A 27,978-nucleotide genomic window follows, 5' to 3' on the forward strand; every position below is an offset into this window, starting at 1 on the left:
TATGTTACATATTTGTTCTGGATTTTCAAGTTTGTAAGCACTTGTCAACCAACAAACTGGAAATCATTTGTCTTAAAGCCAGTAGATTACTCCCACCTTCTAAAATCTCCCTTCAAAGTACTTGGTATTCCGTGAACGCATGCGCAGGGTGTATTCAGCCAATCAGCACAGTCCTTTGGTGAGACCTATTTGCTCAAGCTGGCATCACAAAGGATCCTCTGAGTCTTCTGTCTGGGTGTGGCCCCTGACAACGGTTTTTTTTTTTTTTTTTTTTTTTTTTTTTGCCATTGAGGAGCTAAGCACAGAAGGGTGCGGTTTGGAAGGTGTTCTCCTCTTAGATGAGCTGTAAGTGATAGTCTGCCCTGATCAGGGTTGTTGGACAGTTAATCGAGGTGTGACAGGGTGGGGAATCTCAGGCCCAGGAGCCCACTATGTGAGGAAAAGCCTCCTGATCGCCATTTTCTGTGGAATCTGAGGGTGAATGGAAGGTGGAGGACCATATTCATGGAAGAGGATCGAACAGGTCAGGGCCATAGAGAATTGGGAACCCTTGGAAGAGAAAAGCTTGGGGCCTGGGGATAGGATCAGAGAACCAGCTGCAGGACTGTGGGTCAGGGAACAGGGAGCCATTGGTGAGATGCCTTGGCGATTGTCCTGTGTGATATTCAGGATCCCTTAGAAACACACTGAGGATTCCTCCCTCCTCATTGTCTTCTCTATGGTGTGTTCCTTTAGTATAGACTGTATGAACATTGCAGACAGTAGAATGGCATAGGAAGATGAATGAAAAGAAGAAGAGGAGATAATTGTAAGAGATTCATAAGTCATTGGGGATGGATTCTGACCACAGATCTTTCTGTCTCAGTCTCCCATGTATTGGGATTAAAGACTTGCACCACCAAGTTCAGCTTTTTCTCTCAGTTTAGTTTCTGTAGGATGGGATCTATCTTTGTAGTTTCAGCTGGCCCGGCTTGGCCTGGCCTTGAACTTACAATCTTCAGATGTTTGAAATCCTCGGCTTCCCCAAATCCCTAATTTCTCCAATATAAGGTCTTTCTGTGTGGGTGGTGGTGGTAGTTCATGTTTTTTTGTAGACTTAGTGGTGGATCTTTTTGATATGAATATACAGTTACCATGTTCTTTATCTTTCTGGATAGAACTGTGAGTTTACGTTAGACTGAGATAAACTGGTAAACAGAATTGCTGATGTTTTGTTTAAAAATATTCTGTGGGAGATAGGACCAAAATTCAGATACCTCAAAGGTTAAAGGATGTTGCTCATCGTTTTTTGGGAGGAGGGGAGGACTCATATGTTGAAGGTTGGCCAGTTTTTGTCTCTTTTTAAACTGAGAAATGGCAGACTAATAATTTAGGTTCTAAAGGAGGTTTTTAAAGAAGTGAGTTAAAGAAGTTTTTAAAACAAGTTGTGAGGGAGAGGGACATGATAAATGGGATACACGGAGGAAATGGTACGGGTAAGTGTATATATATATGCATCACCATATTGAATATGTACACAGAACTCTCTGATAAAGGCAATTGATTAAAAATATACATGTTAAGTAAAAAAAGAAATGATCTTTCATTGAGCTAAAATAATTATTTGATTTTTTGTTATTTTTAATTATTTAAATGATAATTTTTAATCAGGTAACTAAGTTCTTTTTTTTTCCTTTTTATTTTTATTGTTTTTTTTTTTTAAACTAAGAAGACTACTGAGTTCTTATGAGAAGAATGGCTCTTAAGAAATTGAAGGTGATACCAAAGGAAGGTTACTTATTACTTTTGGACTTTGATGATGAGGACGATGACATAAAAGTTTCAGAGGAGGCTCTTTCGGAAGGTATCGCATTTCCAGTATTAATTGTGTCCTGCAGTTCATTAGACTTTACCTAGTCACCTGAAATGGAAGAAGTCTTTGTTAAGAGTTTACATATACTTCATTTCTAATTTTACCTATATCTCTCTATTCCTATATACAAGGTTTTGCAGCACATAAACCTACTCTTGGAACTATATCAGCATATGTTGAGAGAGAAGAACTTTCTTGATTTCACCTCAAGAAAAGACATGAACATTGTTCGTATAATATGTTTGCCAAACATGAATTTATTTCATAAAACTTGCAAATAAATTATTTCCTTTCTTTTTCTATTATAACTTTTCCTTATTTACATTTCAAATATTATCCCCGTTTCTAGTTTCCACTCCAAAAAATCTCCTGTCCTCTCCCCTCTCCCCCATCTCCCCAACACATCATCTACCAATTCCTAACCCAGGTATTCCCCCATACTGGGGCATAGGATCTTTACAAGAACAAGTGTCTCTCCTCCCATTGATGCCTGACTAGTCCATCCTCTGCTACATAAGAAGCTGGAATCATATATCCCATTATTTGTTTTCATTGATTGGTGGTTTAATCCCATGGAATTGTGGGGTACTTGTTAGTTCATGTTGTTTTTTCTTCTAGGGGCCTGCAAACTCCTTAAGCTCCTTAGGTATTTTCTCCAGCTCCATAATTGGGGACCCTGTGCTAAGTCCAAAGGATGTCTGTGAACATCCACTTTTTTATTTGTCAGGCATTAGCAGATCCTCTCAGGAGACAACTATATCATTCTCCTGCACCCAATCCCTTGTTGGCATCTTCAGTAGATTTGGTGGTTGTATATGGGATGGATCCCCAAGTGAGGCAGTCTCTGTATTCTTTTATTCTCAGCTCCAATCTTTGTCTCTGTAACTCCCTCCATGATTATTTGGTTCCCCATTCTAAGAAGGAACGGCATATCCACACTTTGGTCTTCCTTCTTCAGTTTCATGGGTTTTGCACATTTTACCTTGGTTATTCTGAGCTTCAGGGATAATATCCACTCATCAATGTGTGAATATCATGTGTGTTTTTTGTGATTGGGTTAACTCTCTTAGGAAGATATCATCCAGATCCATCCATTTGTATAAAAATTTCATGAATTCATTGTTTTTAATAGCTGTGTAGTAATTCATTAAGTAAATGTGCCATATTTTCTATATACATTCCTCTAAAGAGAGTCATCTGGGTTCATTTCAGCTTCTTGTTATTATACAAAAGGCTGCTATGGACAAAGTGAAGCATGTTTCCTTATTACAAGTTTGAACTTCTGGGTATAACCTTATCAGTTTTATGAGGTCCCATTTGTCCATTTTTAATCTTATAGCACAAGACATTGGTAGTATTTTTTTTCAAGAATATCCCCCCTTTGCCCATGTATTCCAGGCTATTCCCCACTTTCTCCTCTATAAGTTTCAGTGTCTCTGGTTTTATGTGCAGTCCCTTGATCGACTTAGACTTGAGCATTGCACAGGGGATGAGAATAGATCAATTTACATTCTCCTACATGCGAACTGCCAATTGAACCAACACCATTTGTTGAAAATGCTGTCTCCTTTCCACTAGATGGTTTTAGCTCCTTTGTCAAAGATCAAGTGACTAAAGGTTTATTTCTCTGACTTCAGTTCTATTTCATTTATCTACCTGTCTACCACTATACCTGTACCATGTAGTGTTTATCACAATTGCTTTGTAGTGCACTTTGAGGTCAGGCATGGTGATTCCACAAGAGGTTCTTTTATTGTTGGGAATAGTTTTTCCTATACCAGGTTTTTGTTTTTTGTTGTTGTTGTTGTTGTTGGTTTTTTGTTGTTGTTGTTGTTGTTGCTTGTTTGTTTTTTTCAAATTCCAGGAGAATTTGTAAATTGCCCTTTCTAACTCAGTAAAGAATTGAGTTGGAATTTTGATGGGGATTATATTGAATCTATAAACTACTTTTGGCAGAACAGCCATTTTTACTATATTAATCCTTCCAATCCATGAGCATGGGAGTTCTTTCCATGTTCTGAGATCTTGTTTCATTTCTTTCTTCAGAGACATGAAGTTTTTATCATATATATCTTTCACTTTCTAATTTAGAGTCACACCAAGCTATTTTATATTATTTGTGAGTATTGTGAAGGGTGAGTTTTCCCAAATTTCTTTCTCATCCTCTTTTTCCTTTGAGTAGAGAAAGGCCACTGATATGTTTGAGTTAATTTTATATTCACCTACTGCACTGAAGTCATATATATGGTTACGATTTCTCTGGTGCATTTTTGGGTCACTGATACATGCTATCATATATTCTGGAAATAGTGATATTTTGACTTCTTCCTTTCCAATTTGTATTCATTTGTTTTCCTTTTGTTGTCTAATTGCTCTGGTTAGGACTTCAACTACTATATTCAATAGGTATGAAGAAAGTGGGCAGCCTTGTCTAGTCCCTGATTTTAATGAGATTGTTTCATTTAGTTTAATGTTTCCTACTCGTTTGCTGTCTATTGTATTTTTTTTTTTTATGTTTAGATATGGGCCTTGAATTCCTGACCTTTCCTGGACTTTTATTATGAATGGGTGTTGTGTTTTGTCAAATGCTTTCTCAGCATCTAATGAGGTGATCATGTTGTTTTCGTCTTTGAGTTTGTTTCTATAGTGGATTAAGTTGACAAATTTCCATATATTAAACCATCCCTGCATTACAGGGATGAAGTCTACTTGACCATGATGGATGATCGTTTTGATGTATTCTTTTATTTGGTTTGCAGTGATTTTATTGAGTATTTTTGCTTCGAAATTCATAAGGGAAAATGGTCTGAAGTTTCCTTTCTTCATTGTGTTTTTGTATGGTTTGAATATAATTGTAATCTGGCTTCATAGAACAAATTCAATAGTGTTCCTTCTCTTTTGATTTTGCATATTAGTTTGAAGAATTTTGGTCTTAGGTCTCCATGTGTAAGACCCCGAAGATGGACCTCCTCTCAAGTCCAGTAAAGTCCCGGGATGAGCTGGCCAGCACCCCAATGACTTGAGAGAAATCGATACCTGATGCAAACTGCAAGAGTTTTTATTATCAGCTAGCTAAGGACAAACTCCTTCCACTGTGCAGGGCAGGGGCGTATGACTCTGAGATGTGACAGAAGAAGGTTTTTAATAGCTAGCTGAGGAATTGGGATGAGTTGGGAGGAGAGTTTGGAGGAGTTGGGAAGAGATGGGAGGAGTGTTCTTCTCTGCCCAGATGTCCTTGTCAAAACTCCAATTTTGAATCTCTAGCTGTAAGGCTCAGAAACCAAAAGGATTTTTGGTGGCTGTAGAGAACATAGAGTCTCTTTCTGGCTGTATTTTTATAAATCAGGGAAAACAATCTTGGAGAATGTCCAGGTGCTTTACCTTCCAGGGAGAAACGCTCTATGTTGTGGTCTCACATTTCCCACTCCTTCTAGTACATAGTTCTGATCTTATAAGTTAGAAAATTAAACCTCTGACCCAGCTGCCAAACAAAGCCAACATGAGGTCACAGCTTTAGGATATGTAAGATTGAGAACCTCAGAAGCCCATTGAATGAGACAAAAGAGCCTCTTGCCATTGGGAGGAGGGAGGGAGGGAGGTTCCTGTGCAGTGCCCACTGTGTGTGAGCAGTGCCAGGCCAGTGGGCCATGGCAGGCTGGATGCCAGAACTGGGCACATACTGGAGGTGTGGCAGCAGGGCTTGTGAGAATCATCAGGGAAAGTCCTTTTGATCTGAGTTCAAGTTTGCCAGAATGGTGGCACCAGACCAGGACAGGTACTCCTGTTTGAAATTTATGTGGCACCAAGATGGTTTCTGGTTCGTATGTTTTTTGTTTTTTTGTTTTTGTTTAAGTTTTTTATTGTGTTTCAACATTTCCAAGGCATCTTTTCTGACCAGTTGTAGGTCCTTCAAGTGAGCTAGTGGGAGTTCTGAAAAAGAAACATGAGGGTCAAACATTCCACCTGCTTCTGTTAAAGGGGGGGGGGTCCCCAGTTGAGGAGTTCGAATGGTGTAAGTTTAAATTTCCCTGTGGTGTTCCATACTCAGAACAAGGTGAAGGGAAAAAGAGCTGCATAATCTTTTCTGCAGGTCTCTAAAACCAATTTAGTCAAGGTTTCTTTTAATGCTCTATTCATGTGTGTTTTTGAGCTTTACTAAAGTTTCTTTTATGAGTGTGGATGACATTGCATTTGGCGTATAAATGTTCAGAATTGGGAATTCATTTTGGCAAATTTTAACATTGATGAATATGAAGTGTCCCTCCTCTTTTTTTTTTTGATAACTTTGGGTTGAAAGTCGAATTTATTTGATATTAGAATGGCTACTCCAACTTGTTTCTTTGTAACATTTCCTTGGATAATTGTTTTCCTGCCTTTTACTCTAAGGTAATATCTGTATTTGTCCCTGAGATTTGTTTCTAGTATGCTTGGTCTTGCTTAAACATCCTGTCTGTTATTCTATGTTTTTTTTATTGGTGAATTGTGTCCGCTGATATTATGAGATATTAAGGAAAAGTAGTTGTTGCTTCCTGTTATTTTTGTTGTTAGAGTTGGAATGTGATTCATGTAGCTTTCTTCTTTTAGGTTTGCTTCAAGATCAATTTCTTGGTTTTTCTAGAGTGTAATTTCCCTCCTTATATTGGAGTTTTCCCATTATTACCCACTTGATGGGCTGGATTTGTTCGAGCATATTGTGTAGATATCGTTTTTTTTTTCACAGAATACCTTGTTTTCTCAATCTATTGTAAAATTTTTTGATGCATCTAGTAGCCTTGTCTGGCATTTCTTTTCCCTTAGGGTCTGTATGACATCTGCCCTGGATATTATGGCTTTCATAATCTCTGGGGATAAGTTAGGTATAGTTTTGATAGGATTTCCTTTATAAGTCACTTGACCATTTTCCCTTAGTGCTTTTAATATTCTTCTTTTTCTTTTCTTTTTTTTTTATTATGCATTTGGAGTTTTGATTTCTATATGATGGAAGAAATTTCTCTTGTGGTCCAAACTATTTGGAGTTTTGTTGGCTACTTGTATATTCATAGGCAACTCTTTCTTTAGGTTAGGGAAGTTTTCTTCTATAATTTTGTTGAATATATTCACTGTCCCTAAATTTGAAAAACTTACTTGTCATTGATACCTATTATCCTTAAGTTTTGTCATCTCCTTGTGTCCTGGATTTTCTCGGTGTAAATATTTCCTTTCTAAAATCTCTTCCAAAAATTTACATGGAGAGTTTTTCCAGATAAATTCAAATCGATAGTACTTTATTAACTATTACTTATATAGAATCCTTTCAAATGTTTCTGTTTTCTATTGTTAATACAGTAAAGAGCCCAGCATTTGATAAAAATGAGAATATATCGCCTCAAGCAGAAGCAGATGAAGATATGGGGTAACATTTTCAATATTTTTTGCCAGCTCAATAGATTACTTCATAAGTAGTGTTTGTATTACCTTCACTGGAGAAGTAGATTCAGGAAGATAGCAATACAAATCAGACACTGCTATATGTTGAGTTCAAGCCCAGCTTGAGGTCCTTCAGACCTTGTGATAACAAACACATAGCAACTAGTATAATATGACCACCTGCCTGAGATCTTCCAAGATATACACACAAAGAAAAGGAGAAAAATCATGAAAATAAGAGGGGGACCATCTGGCAAGAACAAGGGTCTCAGCAAGAGTGGGAGAGTAATGAATAAACTACTGTGGGTGTAAATGTATGAATTGGTAAAAGTAAAGGATACAAGATCACTTTGATACTCCACCATGTAATATATACATATATATATATATATATATATATATATATATATATATATATATATATATATATATATATATATATATATATATATACATACATACATACAAATATAATATATATATCTACACATACATATACATATGTATATATATGTATATATATATATGACATTTGTTCTTAACCAAACATTATATATTTATTATAAATAATTAAAAGAAAGTTCTTTTTAAAGTTTTGTGTGGGTAAGAAAAATGCCTACCAGTCCACTATATTTCTTGCATTAATTTTTTTATTTTCCTTTCTTCACAGAGATGAAGTAGACAGTATGTTGGATAAATCTGAAGGTATGTGTTTTTGGAGGTATTTGCCTGTTTTTTAAAGAGGTCAGAAGAGGGCATCAGATTTCTAGACTGTATAGCAAAAGGGGATAATTTTGGGTTCACAGTAATTGTAGTTTCCTTTAAAACACATATGAGATAACTTCTCAGCAAACATTCAGAATGCAAGATTAGCTGAAGATGTAGCTCAGTGGTAAATCACCATTTAAAAGTGATGAGTTTCATCTTCAGTGGCAAAAATAAACAAACAAAAACAAACAAAGAAACAAAACAAAACAATAACAATAAAAACCCCAAAGAAACCAACAAATGCACCAAATTAACAAAAATCCTACCAAACAAGCAAAACACAGTTATAAGTCTTGCAAATGAAATGTTAGGTTGTCCAGTTTGCCAAATTAACTGCAAATTGTAAAATGAGCAAGAAACCCAGTTTGCTCTTGTAAGGAAACAAGCAAAACCAGCAATAAGCATTTTAGGAGCCTAAACTTAGGCATGATTAGAGAATAAAAAAAAATATACAGTGGCTACCACAAGAGAACAAACCTCTCAGAGGGGCTAGAGAGATGGCTGTTTTGGTAATGTGCTTTACTTGAAAGTATATAAATTAAGGAGGGGGTCTTAAATCGGCTTTAAAAATGCAGGCTGCAACCCAGTGAAAAGTAGTTGGAGACAGCTTGCTGGCTAGCCAGGCTAGTGGCATTGGTGAGCTGCAGATTCAGAGAGAACCTGTCTCATGTTTTAAATTTGGGCAGTCAGAGGTGGTTCATGCCATAATCCCAGCAGTTGGTAACCAGGGTGAGGTCCAGGACTACAACCCTGCCTTGAAAAAAAAAAAAAGGAAGTTGGAATGTGATTGAGAATGCAGCAAATGTCTATTTGTCGCCCTCTTATGCATACTTATACTGGAATGTATATACATCAGTTTTTTACAATACTCTTTATCTGATTTACACAATCCATTAAAATGATGGTTTTTGTCTTTTTGTTTTTTCTCTATGAGCAAATTGTCAATATTAAGAAAGTGTTATAATTTTGTAATCTCCACTGTATAGTACAAAGAAACATCTTTCAAGAAAAATGATCAGCACACCTTAAAAGACACAAAGGACAGGGATGGAAAGATGGCTTAGAAATTAAGAGCACTTGTTGTTCTTGGACAGAACCAAGTTTTAGTTCCTAGGACCCACACAATGGCTCAAAACCATTTTTAATTCTATATCCATGGGTTTTGGAATTCTCTTCTAGTTTCTATGTGCACCACACATGCATGTTTATAAACACAAACATGCAAAAACAAATTACTTAAATAAATAAAACAATTGAAAATTACAAACAACAGCACCTTCATCTGAAACAAAGTAGGAGAGTCTTGTTTGGGGTCCGTTTTATTTTAGCTTTCAAGTTAGTATTGTAAACTTGGAAAATGGAAAGCCTCTGGGTAGTAGTGGCAGCTAAAATACTACCTCCTTTTTGCTCTTCAATGACAGACGACTGATTGAGCCTTTCTCACCCTTAGTACACATGTGCAAACACTGCCAATCAGCAAGTGCCTTGGCTGAGATTGTTTTCCCGCTATCCAAACCCTGTTACCCAGTATGCTTTGTGGTAGTCATCAAGCCGAGTTCTTGTGGAAGCATGGTAGGGAGAAGTCTCAGTAGAGGTAGTCAATTGTCTGTTGAAAGATGATTAATACTGTTTGAGCTGGGGGCCTGTGTGGGGAAGAAGGTGGAGGGGTGGAGGTGTTACTTTAGGAGTAAGGAGAGGAGGTGACCCTCACTGGACTCAGGAAGGTACTGCTTCCAGGCTCACAATCAACTTTTCCCACTTAGTTCTCTGCTGAGAAAAACAGAGAACTTCGCTAAGGGCAGGGGTTTGAACAGAATTATCTTCTAACAGAAAGCAGGAAGGCCAGGGAATTGGAGACCCTGGAAGTCTTCTTGGGGCTTGGGGAGGTGAGGAGTGAGTAAATTGGAAGTCAGTTAGTGGAGCCAACAGACTAAAACCTTCTTTTAGCTGCTGCTGCCTGCCAGGAATTCATTAAAAACGAACTGAAAACCAGTCTTCATTTACCTCTACCTGTTGTTAAAATGGCAGATTCCCGAAATTTCTATGTATAGGCTCCAATTGCCTCAAAATACAGAGGCTCCTCTCAGCCTCAGAAGTGCTGGGACTTCAGACATAATTCAGGCCAGGTTGTTGTTATTTATTTGTTGTTTTGGTTTAGGACAGTAAGCTCTAACTCTATATCTCAGGATTGTCTGAAACCTCACCTGCAGCTTTGACTGGCCTTGAAACTGAAGTCCCCAGCCTTACAAATGTACCTGGGCCTGAGGAAATATGTGTTCTTTATTTTTTATATTTAAATTTTTGTTTGTTTGTTTGTTTGTTTGTTTGTTTTTTATTCCTTTTTTCCTTGTTGAAGATTGAAACCAGAGCTTCTTGCTGTAGCAGTAAAATATTTGTCCAGCCAGAAAAACTTTATATTTTAGATCTGCTTTAGATTTGTATTATGATGAAAAAAATTGAGGAGCTTGGTTATGATAAAAGCAACCATGATTTCATTTGGAGATTGAGATGCAAACACATTTACTCTAATTTATCAAAACCCTAGCAACAATGGGACCAAAATTTAGATCATCCTGTGATTGCATATAAACCCACTTGAAGTCACAGTTAAAGCCATCATATTAGGTGTGTGTGTGTGTGTGTGTGTGTGTGTGTGTGTGTGTGTGTGTGTGTGTGTGTTTATTTACATTTCAAATATTAGTCATTTCCTGGTTTCACCCCAGAAATTCCCTTTACCATTCCACCCTCCCTCTGCTTCTATGAGCATGTTCCCCCACCCACCAACACCCATGTCCCTGCTCTGATATTTGCCTACACTGGGACACCAAACTTCACATGACCAAGGACCTCTCCTCTCACTGATGTTTGACAAGGACATCCTCTGCTATGTATTTAGCTGGAGCCATGGTCCCCCTCTTTGTTTGCTGGCTTCGTCCCTGAGTGCTCTGGGGGGAGGGGGGCGGTCTGCTTGGTTCATATTATTGTTCTTCCTGTAAGATTACAAACCCCTTCAGCTCCTTCAGTCCTTCCTCTAACTCCTCCACTGTGGACCCCATAATCAGTCTGATTGTTGGCTGTGAGCATGAGCCTCTGTTTTTGCCAACCTCTGGCAGAGCCCCTAAGGGCACAGCCTTATTAGGCTCCTTTCAGCAATCATTTGTTGGTATCCACAATAGTGACAGGGTCTGGTGTTTATATACGGGATGGATCCACAGGTGGGGCAGATTCTGAATGGTCATTCCTTCAGTCTCTGGCCTGCACTTTGTCTCCATATTTCCTCCCAGTAGTATTTTGTTCCCCATTCTGAGAAGGACGGAAACATGCACACTTTTTTGTTCCTTCTTAAGGTTTATGTGGTCTGTGAATTACATTTTGGGTATTCTGAACTTTTAGGATAATATCCACTTATCAGTGAGTGCATACCATATTTTTTCCTTTGGGATTGTGTTACCTCATACAGGATGATATACTTTAGACCTATCCGTTTGCGTGTGAACTTCCTGAAGTCATTTTTTCTTTATGGTCACTATACATTTTTATCACTATTTCTCTATAATACAGCTTGAGGTCAGGGATGATTCCCCCTGAAGTTCTTTTATTGTTGTGAATAGTTTTACAATATCCTGGATTTTCGTTATTCTAAATGATTTTGCATATTGCTCTTTCTATCTTTATAAAGAATTAAGTTTGAATATTGATGGAGAGGGCATGGAATCAGAGCTTACTTATGGCAAGATAGACATTTTTACTAAATTATTTGGGACACCAATCTATGGCCATGGGAGATCTTTCCATCTTCTGAGAATTTCAATTCTATCTTCAGAGACATGAAGTTCTTGTCCTACAGAACTTTGACTTGCTTTTTTCGTGTCACACCAAGTTATTAAAATATGAGACTATTGTGAAGAGTGTTGCTTCCATAACTTCCTTTTCAGCCTGTTTATCCTTTGAGTAGAGGAAGGCTACTGATCTATATGAGTTAATTGTATATCCAATCACTTTGCTAAAGTTGTTTCTCAGGCTTAAGGGTTCTTTAGAGGATTTTTTGGGGTCACTAAATATACTATCTTATTACCTATTAATAGTGATATTTTCATTTGTTCTTTTCCAATTTTTAACTTTTTGACCTCTTTTTGTTGTCTATTTAATCTGGCTAGAACTTCTAGTACTATAGTGAATAGGTAGGGAGAGAGTGGGAAGCCTTGTCATATATTAGTGGGATTGCATCGAGTTTCTCTCCATTTATTTTGATGTTGGATCCTGGTTTGCTACTATGTTTAGTTATGGGCCTTGCTTTCTGAATCTATCCAAGACTTCATCATGAAGGTGTGTTGATTTTTTTTAAATGATTCCTCAGCGTCTAATGAGATAATACTGTGTTTTTTTCCTTGAGATTCTTTACATATTGGATTACATTGATGGATTCCCATATATTGAACCATTCCTGTATCCCTGGGATGAAGCCGCTTGATCATGAAGAATGATCATTTTGATGTGTTCTTGGATTGTGTTTAACAGGATGTTATTGAGTATTTTTGCATCAATATTTATAAGTTAAATTGGTCTGAAGTATCCTGTCTTCATTGGGTTTTTGTATGGTTTGGGTATAAGAGTAAATGTGGCTTCATAGAACAAATTAAGTAGTGTTCATTTTCTTTTGTTTTTGCATAATAGATTGAAGATTGTTGGTATTGGTGTTTCATTGAAAGCCTGATAGAAATCTGTACTAAACCCATCAGATACGGGGCTTTTTTTTTTTTTTTTGAGGGGGGAGCTCTTAATGACTGCTTCTATTTCTTTGGGGATTATGGGAGAGTTTACAGGGTTTATCTCAACCTGATTGAAATTTAGTACCTGACATCTGTCTAGATAATTGTCCAATTCATCCAGATTTTCCACTTTTCTAAGTTACAGGCTTATATAGTAGGATCTGATGATTTTTTTGGATTTACTAAGTATCTGTTGTTATGTCTCCCTTTTCATTACTGGTTTTGTTAATGTTGATATTTTCCCTGTGCCCTGTAATTAGTCTGGCTTATGTTTTATCTATCTTGTTGACTTTCTCAAAGGTCCAGCTCCTAGTTTGTTTGATTTTATGTTATAGTTCCTTTGTTTCCACTTGTTTGATTTCAGCCCTGAGTGTGATTAGTTCCTGCCTTCAACTCCTCTTGGGTGAATTTCCTTCCTGTTATTCAAGGGGTTTTAGGTGTGCTGTCAACCTACTACTGTATCTTCTCTCCAGTTTCTATTTAGAGGCATTCAGAGCTATGAGATTCCCTTTAACACTGCTTTAGTTGTGTTCCACAACTTTCGGTATGTAGTAACTTCATTTTTTTTTAAACTCTAAAAAGTCTTACATTTATTTATTTTTTTTTTTATTTCTTCCCTACCTGATTTATCACTGACTGGATTTTTGTTCACCTTCTACGTGTACATGGGTTTTCAATTATTTATATTATTATTTCAGATCAGCCTTAGTCCTTGGTGATTAGATAGGATGTATGAGATTATTTGGATATTTTTATATCTGTTGAGGCATGTTTTGTGACTGATTATATTGTTAATTTTGGAGAAGGCGTCATGAGGTGCTGAGCAGAATGGACAATTTTTGTTCTAAAATAAAATGTTCTATAGATATCAACTAATGTATTTGTTTCATAACTTCTGTTAGTTTAACTGTGTCTTTTTTTAATTTTTCTTTCCAGGATCTTTCCATTGATGAGGAGGGTTGTTGAAGTCTTCTGCTATTATTGTGTGTGGTGCAATGTGCATTTTGAGCTGTACTAAAGTTTCTTATATGAATATGGATGCCATTGCATTTGGACTATAAATGTTTAGAATTGAAAATTCATCTTGGTAAATTTTAACTTTGATGAATATGAAGTGCCACTCCTTGTCTTTTTTGATAACATTGGGTTGAAAGTCAAATTTATTTGATATTAGAATGGCTACTCCAAATTTGTTTCTTTGGAACATTTGCTTAGAAAATTGTTTTCCAGCCTTTTACTGTGAGGAAATATCTGTCTTTGTCCCTGAGGTTTGTTTCTGGTATGCTGGGTCTTGCTTACACATCCAGTCTGTTTGTCTATTTCTTTCTAATTGGTGAATAGAATATGGTGATATTAAGAGATACTAAGACAAAGTCTTTGTTTCTTCCTGTTATTTTTGTTGGAATTTTGTTCATGTAGCTATCTTCTTTTAGGTTTACTTCAAGATTAATATCTTGCTTTTGCTAGCATGTGATTTCCCTCCTTATATTGGAGTTTTCCCTTTATTATCCCTTGAAGGGTTTGGTTTGTTCAAAGATATTGTGTAAATATTGTTTTTTCACGGAATACCTTGTTTTCTCAATCTATGGTAAAATAGTTTTACTGCATATTATAGCTTTGGCTCTTATTTCTGCTCTCTTAGTGTCTGTATGATATCTACCGTGGATCTTATGGCTTTCATAGTCTCTGGGGAGAAGTTAGGTGTAATTCTGATAGGAATTCCTGTATATGTTACTTGACCATTTTACCTTACTGCTTGTAATATTCTTTCTTTGTTTTGTTCATTTGGTGCTTTGATTAATATATGATGGCAGGGATTTTTGTTTTTGTTGTTGTTTTTCTGGTCCAAACTATTTGGAGTTCTGCATGCTTCTTGTATGTTCATGGACATCTCTTTCATTAGGTTAGGAAAGGTTTCTTTTATAGTTTTGTTGAAGATATTCACTGGCCCTATAATTTGGAAATCTTACTTCTCATCTATACCTGTTATCCTTATGTTTTTTCTTCTCCTTGTGTCCTAGATTTCCTGGATGTACTTAATTTTAATTAATTTTTAAAATCTGTTTCAAAAACTCAAAATGGGCAGTTTTTCCAAAGAAATTCAAATTGATAGTACTTTATTAACTATTACTAATATTGCATACTTTCAAATGTTTACATTTTCTATTGTCAATACAGTAAATAACCCAGCAATTGGTAAAGATGAAAATATATCGCCTCAAGTAAAAGGAGATGAAGACATGGGGTAATATTTTCAATTCTTTTTCTTTTTTTCTCTTTTTTTTTCTTTCTTTTTTTTTTTTGCCAGTTCAATAGAGTACTTCAAAAGTAGTGTTTGTGTTACCTTCACTGGAAAACTAGATTCAGGAAGATCAGCATTTCAATGTCAGATGCTGATATATGTTAAGTTCAAGCCCAGCTTGGGATCCTTTAGACTTTGTGATCACAAACACATAGGAACTCATACAATAGGACCACCTGCATGTGATCTTTGACACACTCAAAGAAAAGGAGAAACATCATAAAAATAAGTAGGGGACTATCTGGGGGAAAAAAGGGTCTTGGCAATTGTGGGAGAGTTATGAATAAACTCCTTGTGGGGTGTAAACGTATGAATTGTTAAAAGTAAATAATTCAAGTTCAAGTTGGTAGTCCACCATATATTTTATATGCATATGACATTTGTTCCAAACCAAACATTATATATTTATTATAAAAAATTAAAGAAGGTTCTGTGTAAAGTTTTGTGTGTGGTAAAAAAAAATGGCCTACCAGTCTACTATATTTCTTGCTTTAATTTTTTATTGTTCTGTCTTCACAGACATGAAGTAGGCAGTATGTTGGATAAATCTGGAGGTATGTGTTTTAGAAATATTTCCCTGTTTCTTGAAGAGGCCAAACGAGGGAAACAGATCTCTATAGAACCTATAGCATAGGGGGATAATTGTAGGCTTCACAGAAATTATAGTTTTCGTTAAAAAATACACACAGATAACTTCTCATCCAACATTCAAAACTAAAGATTAACTAAAGATGTAGCTCAGTGGTAAAGCACCATTAAAAGTTATAAATTTCATCTTCAGTGGTGAAAACAAAAACAAAAACAGAAAACCAGCAAAAAAAAAACAAACCCAGCAAATTAAAAAAAAAAAAAAAAAAAAAAAAAAAGCACCAAAGAAACAAAACACAGCAATAAGACTAGTAAATGAAATGTCAGTTCGTCCAGTGTGCCAAATTAGCTGCAAATTGTAAAGTGAGCAAGAAAACCAATTTGCTGTTGTAAGGAAACAAGCAAAACCACCACTAAGCATTTTAGGAGCCTAAACTTAGCCATGATTAGAGAAATAGAAAAAGAAACCAAACAAACAAAAAACAAACAAACAAAAAATTGCAGTGTCTATAGCAACAGAACAAACCTTGAAGAGTGGCTAGAGAGATGGCTGTTTTAGTAAAATGTTTTTCTTGAAAATAAAAGTGGGGGCCTAGAATCCACTTCTAAAATGCAGGCTGCCAACCAGTGCTGAGTAGGTGGAGACAGCTTGCTAGCTAGCCGAGGTAGTGGCATTGGTTAGCTGCATATTCAGAGAGAACCTATCTCAAGTTTTAAGTTGGGTCAGTCAGTGGTGGCACATGCCTTAATCCCAGACGTTGGGAGGCAGAGGCAGGGAGATTTTTGATTTTGATGCCACCCTGGTATACAGGGTGAGTTCCTGGTTAACCAGAGCTATACAGATAAACCCTGACTTGAAAAAAAAAAAAAACTGAAAATGAAAAAGAAATTTGGAATATAATTGAGAATAAAACAGATGTCTATATCTGGCCTCCTTATGCACCCATATACTGAAATGTATACACTCCATTTTTATCCTGAAACTATTTATGATTTACACAATCCATTAAAATTATGTTTTTTTTGTTGCTGTTTTGTTTGTTTGTTTGTTTGTTTTTCTGTTTCTGGAAATAGACAACATTAACAAAGTCATTTTTTATACTCTCCATTATATAGTAAAATTAAACATCTATCGTGAGAAATGGTCCAGCACACCTTAAAACACACACAGGATAGGAATGGAAAGATGGCTTAGAAATTAAGAACACTTGTTGCTTTTGTACAGAACCAAGGTTTAGTTCCTGGAACCCACATAATTCTCAAAATCATTTTTAATTCTAGATCCAGGGATTTTGGCATCCTATTCTAGTTTCTAGGGGAACTAGTCATACATGTTATATAAATACAAACATGCAAAAACACTTTAGTTTAAAAAAAAAACCAAAAAAAAAGAAACAAAAAAACAAAACAAACAAACAAACAAAAAAAAAACAATTTAGAGTTACACAGAACAGTCCCTTCATCTGAAACAAAGTAGGAGAGTCGTCTTTGGAGTTCATTTTATTTTAACTTTCAAGTTAGTATTGCAAACTTAGAAAATGGAAAGCCTCTGGGTAGTAGTGGAAGTTAAAATACTACCCGCTTTTTGAAGCTTTAATCACAGATGACTGAAAGAGCCTCTCTTACCCTTAGTACTCATGTGCAAACACAGCCAATCAGCAATGGGCTTGGCTGAGATTATTTTCCTGCTGTTCAAACCCTGTTACCCAGTATGGTGGCTACAAAGAGTTCTTGAGGAAGCAAAATTCTTGAGGAATCATGGTAGGATGAAGTCTCAGTGGAGGTAGTCAATTGTCTGTTGGTTAATCCTGGTTCAGCTAGGGGTCTGGGTGGGGATGAAGGTGGAGTTTTGGAGGTGTTTCTTCAGGAGTAATGAGATTAGGTGACCCTCACTGGACTCAGGAAGTTGCTACTTCCAGGTTCACAATCGACCTTTCCCACTTAGGCCTCTGCTGAGAAAAACTGAGAACTTCACTGTAAGTGCAAGAGTTTGAACAGACTAGCTCCTAGCAGAAATCAGGAAGGCCAAGGAAATGGAGACCCTGAAAGTATTCTTGGGGACAGGGGATGTGAGGTGTGAGTAAACTGGACTTCACTTAGTGTATGAAACAGACAAAACCCTCTTCTGTGCAACTGCTTCCCACCAGGAATTTATTAAAAAGAAACTGAAGACCAGTCTACATTTTAACGTGTTGTGAAAATGCCACATTGCCGAAATTTCTATATATAGGTTCCAAACTGCCTCAAATACTAGAGGCTTCTCTCAGCCTCAGAAGTGCTGGGAATTCAGACATAATTCAGACCAGGCTGTCTTTATTTATTTGTTGTTTTGGTTTAGGAAAGTAACCTCTAGCTCTATATCTCAGGATTGTCTGAAACCTCAATTGCAGCCTGGACTGGCCTTGTACCTGAAGTCCTCAGCCTCAGAAATGTAATGGGGCCCGAGGAATCATGCCTTCTTTATTTTTTATATCTAAATTTTGGGGGTTTTTATTTTTCATTCCTGAAGATTGAAACCAGAGCTTCTTGCTGTAGCAGTAAAATATTTGTCCAGCCAGGAAGAATTTTATATTTAAGATTTGTCTTAGATTTGTATTGTGATGAAAAAGGTTGAGGAGCTTGGTTGTGATAAGAGCAACTATGATTTTATTTGGAGATTGAGATGCAGACACATTTACTCTAATTTATCAAAAAACTAGCAGGAATGGGAAAAATTTAGATCATCCTGTGATTAGATGTAAACCCACCTGAAGACACAGTTAAAGCCATCTGTGTGTGTGTGTGTGTGTGTGTGTGTGTGTGTGTGTGTGTGTGTGTGTGTGTGTATTTATTTACATTTCAAATATCAGCCATTTCCTGGTTTAATCCCAGGAAATCCCTATTCCATTTGACACTTGCTTTGTTTCTATGAGCCTGTTCACTCACCCACATACTCCACCTCCCTACCCTGGCATTTGCCTACACTGGGGCATGGAGCTTTCACAGGACCAAGGACCTCTCCTCCCACTGATGTCTGACAATACCATCCTCTGCTCTATATGCCGCTAGAGTCATGGGTGCCCCTCTTTGTTTGGTGGCTTAGTCCCTGAGTGCTCTGGTCTGTCTGCTCGGTTCATATTGTTGTTCTTCCTGTAAGGTTGCAAACCCCTTTAGCTCCTTCAGTTCTTCCTCTAACTGCTCCCCTGGGGACCCCATGATCAGTCTGATTGTTGGCTGTGAGCATCAGCCTCTGTTCTTGCCAAGCCCTGGCAGAGCCTCTCAGGAGACAGTCATATTATGCTCCTATCAGCAAGCACTTGTTGGTATCCACAATAGTGACTGTGCCTGGTTTCTGTATATGGGATGGATCCAAAGGTTGGACAGAATCTGGATGGTCATTCCTTAAGTCTCTGCCCTGATCTCCACATTTCCTATCAGGAATATTATGTTCCCCATTCTAAGAAGGACTGAAACACCTACACTTTTGTCTTCCTTCTTCTTCAGCTTCATGTGGTCTGTGAATTACATTTTGGGTATTCTGAGCTTTTAGGATAATATCCACTTATCAGTGAGTGCATACCATGTTTTTTTTTCCTTTGAGATCACACAGGATGATATATTTTAGATCTCTCCATTTCATGAAGGCATTGTCTCTGTACCATTACCATACATTTTTTTAATCACTATTTCTGCATAATACAGCTTAAGGTCAGGGATGATTCCCCCTGAAGTTCTTTTATTGTTGAGAATAGTTTTGGGATATTCTGGAGTTTTGATATTCCGAATGGTTTTGCATATTGCTCTTTCTGTCTCTACGAAGAATTGAGTTTAAATTTTGATGGAGAGTGCATGGAATCTGCAGATTGCTTTTGGGAAGACAGCCATTTTTACTAACTTAATCTATGACCATGGGAGACCTTTCCATCTTCTGAGATTTTTCAGTTTCTTTCTTCAGAGACTTGAAGTTCTTGTCATAGAAATCTTTCACCTGCTTGGTTTGAGTCACATCAAGGAACTATAATTTGTGACTTTTGAAAGGTGTTGTTTCCATAATTGCCTTTCATCCTGTTTATCTTTTGAGTAGAAGAAAGGTACTGTTTTGTTTGAGTTAATTGTATATCTAGCCACTTTGCTGAAGTTGTTTTTCAGGTTTATGGGTTCTCTGATGGAATTTTTGTGGTCACTTAAGTATACTATTTTATTATCTGCTAATAGTGATATTTTGATTTATTCCTTTCCAATTTTTATTCCTTTGACCAATTTTTGTTTTCTAGTTGCTCTGTCTAGAACTTGTAGTACTATAGTGAATTGGTAGGGAAAGAGTAAGAAGCCTTGTCTAGTCCTGTCTTGTCTTATTTTAGTGGGATTGCATCAAGTTTCTTTCCATTTAATTTGATGTTGGCTTCTGGTTTGCTTCTATATTTAGGTATGTGCTTAAAATTCTTAATCTATCCAAGACTATTATCATGAAGGTTTGTTGATTTTTTTTCAAATAATTTCTCTTCATCTAGTGAGAACTGTGTGTGAATTTGCTTCAATATATGTGTGCATGTTTGGATGTGTGTGTCTGTGTGTGTGTGACAGATACATATATATGTATCTGATGAATCCGATTGTTTCATAACTTCTCATTAGTTTCACAGTGTCTCTTTTTCATTTCTTTTTTTCCAGGACCTCTGCGTTGCTCAGAGTGGGGTGTTGAAGTTTCTCACTATTATTATATGGGGTACAATATGTACTTTGAGTTCTAGTAAAATTTCTTTATGAATTTGGTTGCCCTTGTATTTGGAGCATAGATATTCAGAATTGTGAGTTCATCTTTGATGAATTATCCTTTGATAAGCATGAAGTAACATTACTTACCTTAAAAAAAAAAGTACTTTGTGAACCTCCTCTTTTCACAGTAGGCCCTCTTGACTACTGAGCCTTTTTTGTAACAGCTTTGAAGGAATTTTAAAAGGAAAAAAAATAGATGTAAACATTTTCACAGTTCCATGTACTCATAGCTAAGTGATATGTATACAAAATTCTGTACATGAAACATATTTTCATTGATCCAGTGCTAATTTTATATTAAGTCAGTTTCTTTTCTAGGAGTCTTCTGTGCTTCCTTCTTTATATGGCACAGTGCAAAACTGAATTCTTTAATGTAACCCTTATAACTTATTTTTAAATTTTATGTTATGGTTATTTTTTTTTTCTTTCACGTGTGTATGTGCACAACTAGTGTGTCTTGTACCTGAGGAAGCCAGATGAAGGCCTTGAATCCCCTGAAACTGAAGTTATAGGTAGTGAGCCACCTTGTGTGTTTTGGTACTCCAATCTCAGAAAGCTGGAAGGGAACCAGTGCTCTTAACTGCTGAATCATCTCTCCAATCCCTTCATTGTTTTTTTTTTTTTTTTTATGAAATGAATTATGTAACTGTAAGTGGAAGACAACTTACTAAACAATGAGAGAATGATACTCAGATTCTAAAGTATCTGTTTTAAATTATATGTAACTGAATGCTAAGTGAGCTTTCTCAGAAGACAGTAACTTGTCTTTGAGATATGGTGTCATTATGTAGTTCAGGCTGGCCTGCATTTTCCTATTTAACCTATGCAGTCTTTACACTGGAAATCTCCTGCTTAAGCTTCCAATACTAGGATCATACACACACAAAAAAACATCTTTACATGGCTTACTAAACAATGCTCCTAATACCTATTTTTGGACTTATTTATGTGTATTAGTGTTTTGCTTACAGTTATATATGTGCACCACATGTGTACCTGTTTTTCAGATATCAGTTGATTATTTCAGATACCTGGAACTGGAGTCAGATAGTTGTGAGCCACCATATGAGTGCTAGACACCAAACCTATGTCCTTTGCAAAGAACAGGAAGTACTCTTAACTGCTGAGCCATATCTCTACCCCCATGAAACAATATTATATTTTTAAAAAATAATATTTTGCTTCTTTCAAGTTACCCATTTTACCAAATTATTTTTTTTCAACTGAAGGATTTGCTCTATTTAGAGGAGGCAGAATAATCATTTAATAATCTGATTTTGTCTAGTACTATGGATGGTGAGAATATTAAACATGTACACCGAAATATAGCTTCATCCTAGTTACTGAAAGCTAACTGTGCATGCTAGAAAGGTACTAAACATTTTCTGAAGCATTACAATTTTCATGAACTGCAGCAGTTACTGATCAAAAGTTCCTACCATAATTTTCTTCAAGTGTTTTTTTTAAAGGATATGTTCTGAAATATAATTACCAATTCACTTTAGAAATAATTTTATTTTGATTAAAAAAAAACTTGGAGATCATTGTTTTAAACATAGATTTTAACATTTTTATCTATTTTTATTTATATAGGTATTTTGCCTATAAGTATGTCTGTGAGTCATATACATATGTACCTGGTGCATGCAGAATTTAGAACAGGGCATCACATCCCCTGGAACTGGAGTTGGAGGTATTTGTGCACATTATGTAGGTGCTAGGAATCAAACGCAGGTTTGATTCTGACAGGGTCTCATTTGTAGCTCTGTCTGTCCTGGAACTCAGTATATTGACCAGCTTAACCTGGAATACACAAATATCTCTCTGCCTTTTCCTCCAGAATACTAGGATTAACATGGGAACCAATATGACCGGTTGCCCTCTTATTTTAATTGAATATTTTAAACAATGGTTCTAACAGTTCCACAGTCAAGTTTGTTCTTTCAGTTGCATCATCTTTTTTAGATTTGGAAAAGAATTAGCCTTTATTAAAAGTGTTTCCTTATGAAGAATTAAGTATACTTTTGATCCTTTGTTTTGTGCATTTGTTCTTTTGAAAACTGTTCTTGAAGCTCAAAATTATTTTCCTTACAGAAATTAAAATTCAGATAAGATTAGATATTTCTTATCCAAAATACATGGACTGTTTTTTTCTATGTTGTGGAACATTTCTGTAGACTTTACAGGTTGAACATCCTTCATCTGAACATACCAAACCCTAAGTATTCTAAAGTATGAAGCATGTTTGTGATATCTATCATTTAATTTTAAGTTTCCATAGCATTATTGAATGAAATTTATCTATATCTATTTTTACTTGAATACATGGAATCATCTAATTTTTCTTCAAAATGACTCTTTATTTTTAATATAGATGACATTTATAAGACGCTTCACATAAAGAGAAAATGGATGGAAACTTATGTCAAAGAATCTTTCAAAGGCAGCAACCAGAAATTAGAAAGATTTTGCAAAACGAACGAACGAGAGAGGTAGAGTTGTTATATTTGTAGGGTCAAATGTGTATCATTTTAAAAATTATATGTGGCTGCAGTTTAAAAAAATTATATCATGTCTGATTCTTTAGTAAAAATGTGTGGCTTTGATTTTGTCTAAACAGTTAACCCTATAACATCATGCCTTCAAGCAAACTAAATCTAATTCATAGAAATCTATGAAAATTTTATTTTCTGCTTTAAGTCAATGTTAATGAGATTTAAATTTTAATTTACATTCATTGTGGAAATACAGAAGTCTTGCACATAGTCTTAGGAATGTAATTTATGGATTATTATGTTTAACAATATTCAAAAGGAACAACTACAATTACATATGCAGACAATTTGTATATTTTAGTTGACATGTTTTGCACTGTCTTTACTAAGGCAATGTATGAAAAATAAATTAGAACTTATATTTGGTAGAAAATAATGAAAAAAAAACCACATTGAAATATAATTAAATTTTGTACATGTATATATATATATATATATATATATATATATATATATATGTGTGTGTGTGTGTGTGTGTGTGTGTGTGTTACGTGTGTGTTGTGTGTGTTTATATTTCTTTAATTTTGAAAAGCTAAAACGTAAATGAAAACCTCTCTGATAATATGTTAGCGGAAAAATCTATAATGATTTCCCATTAGATATTTTATACTGCTATTTTTCTTTTTATAGTATGAAATGTTCAATTGAATTTGTTCTGAGTGTTCATTTTCATATTGGTATGAAATGTGCCTGCTTTTGTTACTGTGCTTTACAGGAAGAACATCAACAACAAATTTTGTGAGCAGTATATAACTACATTTCAGAAGTCTGATATGGATGTACAGAAATTCAATGAAGAAAAAGAAAAATCAGTGGTTGGTACCATAAAAAAACTTAATATTTAACCTAGTATTACTAAGTAGGAATGGAACAACTAGCCTTGAGTTGAGCATATGAAACTAAATTAAGTTCCATTATCTATCTATCCTTGCTTCTGTTCTAGTCTTACTGAGATATAAACTATTGATTGCATACTATATCAATGAAAACGACTAGGCATTTTATGGTATACCAGATCATAAATTTTCAAGAGGCAGACATTTGCAGAAAGATCAAGAGATGATTACCAGTGACTACAAAAAAAAAAACAAAAAAAAAAAACAAAAAAACCACAATATATCAGAGTTCAAAGAAGAGAGAAAGCTTATTTATTGGTTTCACCTGGACTCTGTTGTTTATATTAAAAAACCAACTCAATTTGGTAAATCAGTTCTTACAGTCCTAAATTTAGTAAAGATTTAGTAACAACAGAGGATGGAAACAAACAATCTCAACAGCCCTGGAAGAATTTTCCTGTGGAAGAATATCAGCAAACAATTTTAGATCACGTCTCCATTACTCTACCTGTAGAGTCATCACCTGGTTTCCAAGTAAGATCTGAGACAACGATAATCATATTAACTATTTTATTTTATTTACTGGTTAATAGTTTGGAAAGTATTCAATTTGAAAGGAACAGCAAATTCATTCTTGCCTCAGAAGGCATTGAGGAACCTGCCATTATGAGTCAGTTCTGGAAAGAGATAGGAACTAAAGATAAGTAATAAATACTCCAATTGAAGACAGTTTTTAAACATTGGACTCTGGATGACATTTCAAGGGAAAGTGATCATCCCTGTAAATAAGGAGTCTAAAGACAGAACAGCAGGGTACTTCAAAATTTGTAATTCTGCATATGGCAGCTGGTGAGAGGGAGCCAGTAAAGGAAGAGAACCACTGGTAGAAAGAAAACTACCATGAGTGAAGGAAAGTTTTAAAGAAGAAAAGATCCCTAAATGTGTCATATGCTGCATGTGGGCCCAATAAGATTGATTTACAGGGCTGGAAGATGGTTTAATTGGTAATCTTTCTCCCGTGTAGGCATGGAGACCCCAGCTTATATTCCCTGCATTGGGATGAATGCCCACACCACCACCAACAACAACAAAATAAACAACAACAAACTAGCAACACTAAAAACAAACCACCACCACAACAACAAAAAAAAGTTGGTGTGGTTGTGAGCATTTTAAAACAACCAATCTCAGATTTAGTTCAGAGAAAAGAAGATCTCCAGATCTTTGTAGCCAGCAGGTGTAGCATAAATGATGAGCTCTAGGTTTAGTGAGATTCTGTCTCTGAAACAGTACTGTGAAATCAAAGATGACACCCAATATTAACCCTTTGTCTCCAAATGTATGCAGGTGCACTTTTTTTAAAGATAAGCATTGCAAATTAGAGGTAATTTTACTTAATTATGATGATTTGAGTGCAAATGTGAGGTAAAAAATTGATCACAGTGAATAAAGGGCAAAACAGGATTGTAGTAGCCCAAGGTGAAAAGGTGTAAAGGGCTTGTCTTAATTTTTTTTTAATGCAAATTATCATGGTTGTGCGCAACCCTAAAGAATACAATGAGAACTTTATGTTACTACTTCTATATGTTGCTTGAGATTGGAATCTAGAGAAAACCAATCTAAGCTTCCAAGACTAGGATTTTACCGAGTTCATGTATACATGGTGCATGCCTATAAACATAAGAACTTGGGAGGCTAAGGCCAGTCTGTGCATTATGAAAAACTCTTTCACATTAAAAAAAATTCCTACCCCACAATTGGTAGCATAATGTTATTTCATATTATTGTAAATATATATATATATTTAGTCAAAATAGTTGTTAAAATTTTAAATCAGTTGGAAAACTATTCCTTTTAACTTTCATATAGAATTATTTTTGCTCACATAAATGTTTTAGTATTAGATATACATTTAGTGTTTTATTGTTAGACTGCCATGCATGTTGCATGGCAGTAACAACAAAAATAAACAGAATTGTTATACTAATGTTTTCCTTTTACATTTGTAGAATAGTTGTCAAAAAGAACAACAAGCATTGAAACTGTCCAAATGTAGTCAGAACCAGACCCTGGAAGCAGTTAAAGAAATGCATGAGAAGTCCATGGAGGTATGTTGCACATGGTCCATAAAATGACCTTAGGAATCTAAATATGTTTTAATAATCACAAAGTTTTAACTACTTATTATTTTGAATTATTTCTTACTGAAATGACTGCTATTATCCATAAAATCCTAATGGCTTTGTATGAATTATTAAAGATATAAAATGATAAAATGGGAATTTGACCTCAGATGTACCTCATACTTTAATAACACTATAATTATCCTGCTTTATTAAACATAACCCTAACACTAACCCTAATCCTAATCCTGACCTTAACCTTTACCCTATACATCATCTGCACAGAATCTTTCATATTTGTATCATGGGTAATTTATTTAATAAGAGGTACTTTTCTGTTTTAGGTTTTGATGAACTTGGGGACCAAGAACTAAGATATGCTTTTTGGTGTAGATGGTGAACTGAGAAAAAAAATGTCTATGTTTGAAAGAGCCATCATGGAGAATAATCTGAAGTACTCTTCTACTTTCCCATCTTCAGAAAAATGAAGCATGAAAAATTTTCACTTGCTGGTATATATATAAAACAAATAAAAAAATCTCTAACTTTTTTGTTTCCTATGAAACAGAGTTTTAAAGTTTCTTTAATCCTTGTTATTCTGATGATTCTGAGAAGGAAGTTAATCCCAGTGATGTGATTACAAAGTTAACTAGCAGTTATACCTTTAGAGTTAAAATAGAACTTCTTTATTTTTAAATATCTTTAATCATTTTCTTGTTTAAGTGTAAGTGCATCTTTATATTAACTTCCAAAGGAAATCTAAATGAATATGTGAATGGTATATAGTCCCGTGGACTGAAATTCCACACACTAATATAGTTGAATTATTTAAAATTTATTCTTATACTTTTTTTAAAGTCGAGATTTTATTCTTCTCCTAGTTCCCCCTCTTACTGTTCCACACCCCATATCTCCTGCCTATATGCCCCCATGCTCCCAGGGCCCCAAGCCCACAATCCCCATCTCCAAGAGTATGTCCCCACCATCCTGTCCCCTCTCCACCAGACCTCCCTGCTCCCTGGGGCCTGAAGTCCCTTGAGGATTAGATGGACCTCATCTGACTGAGTCCAGACCTGGCAGTCCTTTTCTGTATATGTGTTGGTGGCTTTATATCATCTGGTGTATGAAGCCTGGTTGCTGGCTCAGTGTCTGAGACATCCTGGGAGGTCCAGGTTATTTGAGATTGTTGGTCCTCCTACCGGGTAGACCTCTTCCTCAGCTTCTTCCAGCTTTTCCCCAATTCATCCACAGGGGTTCCCAGCTTCTGTCTATTTGTTGCATATAAATTTGAGCATCTGACTCTTTCACCTGCTGGTTTGGTCTTTCAGAGAGCAGTCATGATAAGCCCATTTTTTGTGAGCACAGAATAGCATCAGTAATAGTGTCAGGCCTTGATGCCTCTCCTTGAGCTTTATCACAATTTGGTCTTGTCACTGGATCTCCTTTTCTTTAGGCTTTTCTCCATGTTTTTTCCTTGCAGTTCTTTCAGACAGGAACAATTCTGGGTTAGAGCTTTTTACTGTGGGATGGTAACTCAATCTTTCCACTTGATGTCCTGTCCCTCCACTGGAGGAGGACTCTACAAGTTCCCTCTCCCCACTGTAGGGCATTTCTTCTAAGGTCCCTCCCTTTGAGTCCTTAGGGTCTCTCACCTCCCAGGTCTCTGATATAACCGAGGGTTTTCTCACCTCCTACCTCAAAAAGTTGCCTGTTTCCATTCTTTTTGCTTTTCCTCAGCACTTCAGTTATGTTCCCCACACACATAATACCTGATCATGTTCACCTTCTTGTCCCATTTCCCACCCAGGCTCTTTCCTCCCCATCACTGTAGTGATTTTTTTAACCTTCTTAACATTTAAAATTGTTTTCATTCATACAGATAATTGAAATTTATTTATTTTTTGATTCATTATCTTATTAGTTTCCAAAGGTAAGAGATACAAATAAAGAAGGTACATTGGGTTGATTTTATTTCACTTCATTTCATTTTTGAAATAGGCACATAGTATGTTGTGTATTGTCCA

At 35.8% G+C, this 27,978-nt stretch overlaps 1 protein-coding gene across 1 annotated transcript; it reads left to right on the forward strand.

Annotated features, from left to right (window-relative positions):
* Positions 1 to 1,725: 1,725 nt before the first annotated feature.
* Positions 1,726 to 26,328, forward strand: Gm21627 (predicted gene, 21627). Its single transcript, XM_017318758.1, has 9 exons — positions 1,726 to 1,843; positions 7,178 to 7,244; positions 7,929 to 7,963; positions 14,974 to 15,040; positions 15,617 to 15,651; positions 22,815 to 22,932; positions 23,711 to 23,810; positions 25,841 to 25,939; positions 26,299 to 26,328. The coding sequence occupies exons 1-9, from the start codon at positions 1,726 to 1,728 to the stop codon at positions 26,326 to 26,328; spliced, it is 669 nt and encodes a 222-aa protein (XP_017174247.1).
* Positions 26,329 to 27,978: the final 1,650 nt, after the last annotated feature.

This window comes from Mus musculus, chromosome Y (assembly GCF_000001635.26).
Source record: "Mus musculus strain C57BL/6J chromosome Y, GRCm38.p6 C57BL/6J".
In the NCBI taxonomy this organism is placed as follows: Eukaryota; Metazoa; Chordata; class Mammalia; order Rodentia; family Muridae; genus Mus; species Mus musculus.

Bases quoted from the DNA above. Each gene is read 5' to 3' on its own strand.
- Gm21627 (XM_017318758.1), top strand. From the start codon at position 1,726: ATGAGAAGAATGGCTCTTAAGAAATTGAAGGTGATACCAAAGGAAGGT. The intron at 22,933-23,710 runs GTAGAGTTGTTA...TGTGCTTTACAG, and splicing joins AAAACGAACGAACGAGAGAG to GAAGAACATCAACAACAAAT. The intron at 25,940-26,298 runs GTATGTTGCACA...TTTCTGTTTTAG, and splicing joins TGCATGAGAAGTCCATGGAG to GTTTTGATGAACTTGGGGAC.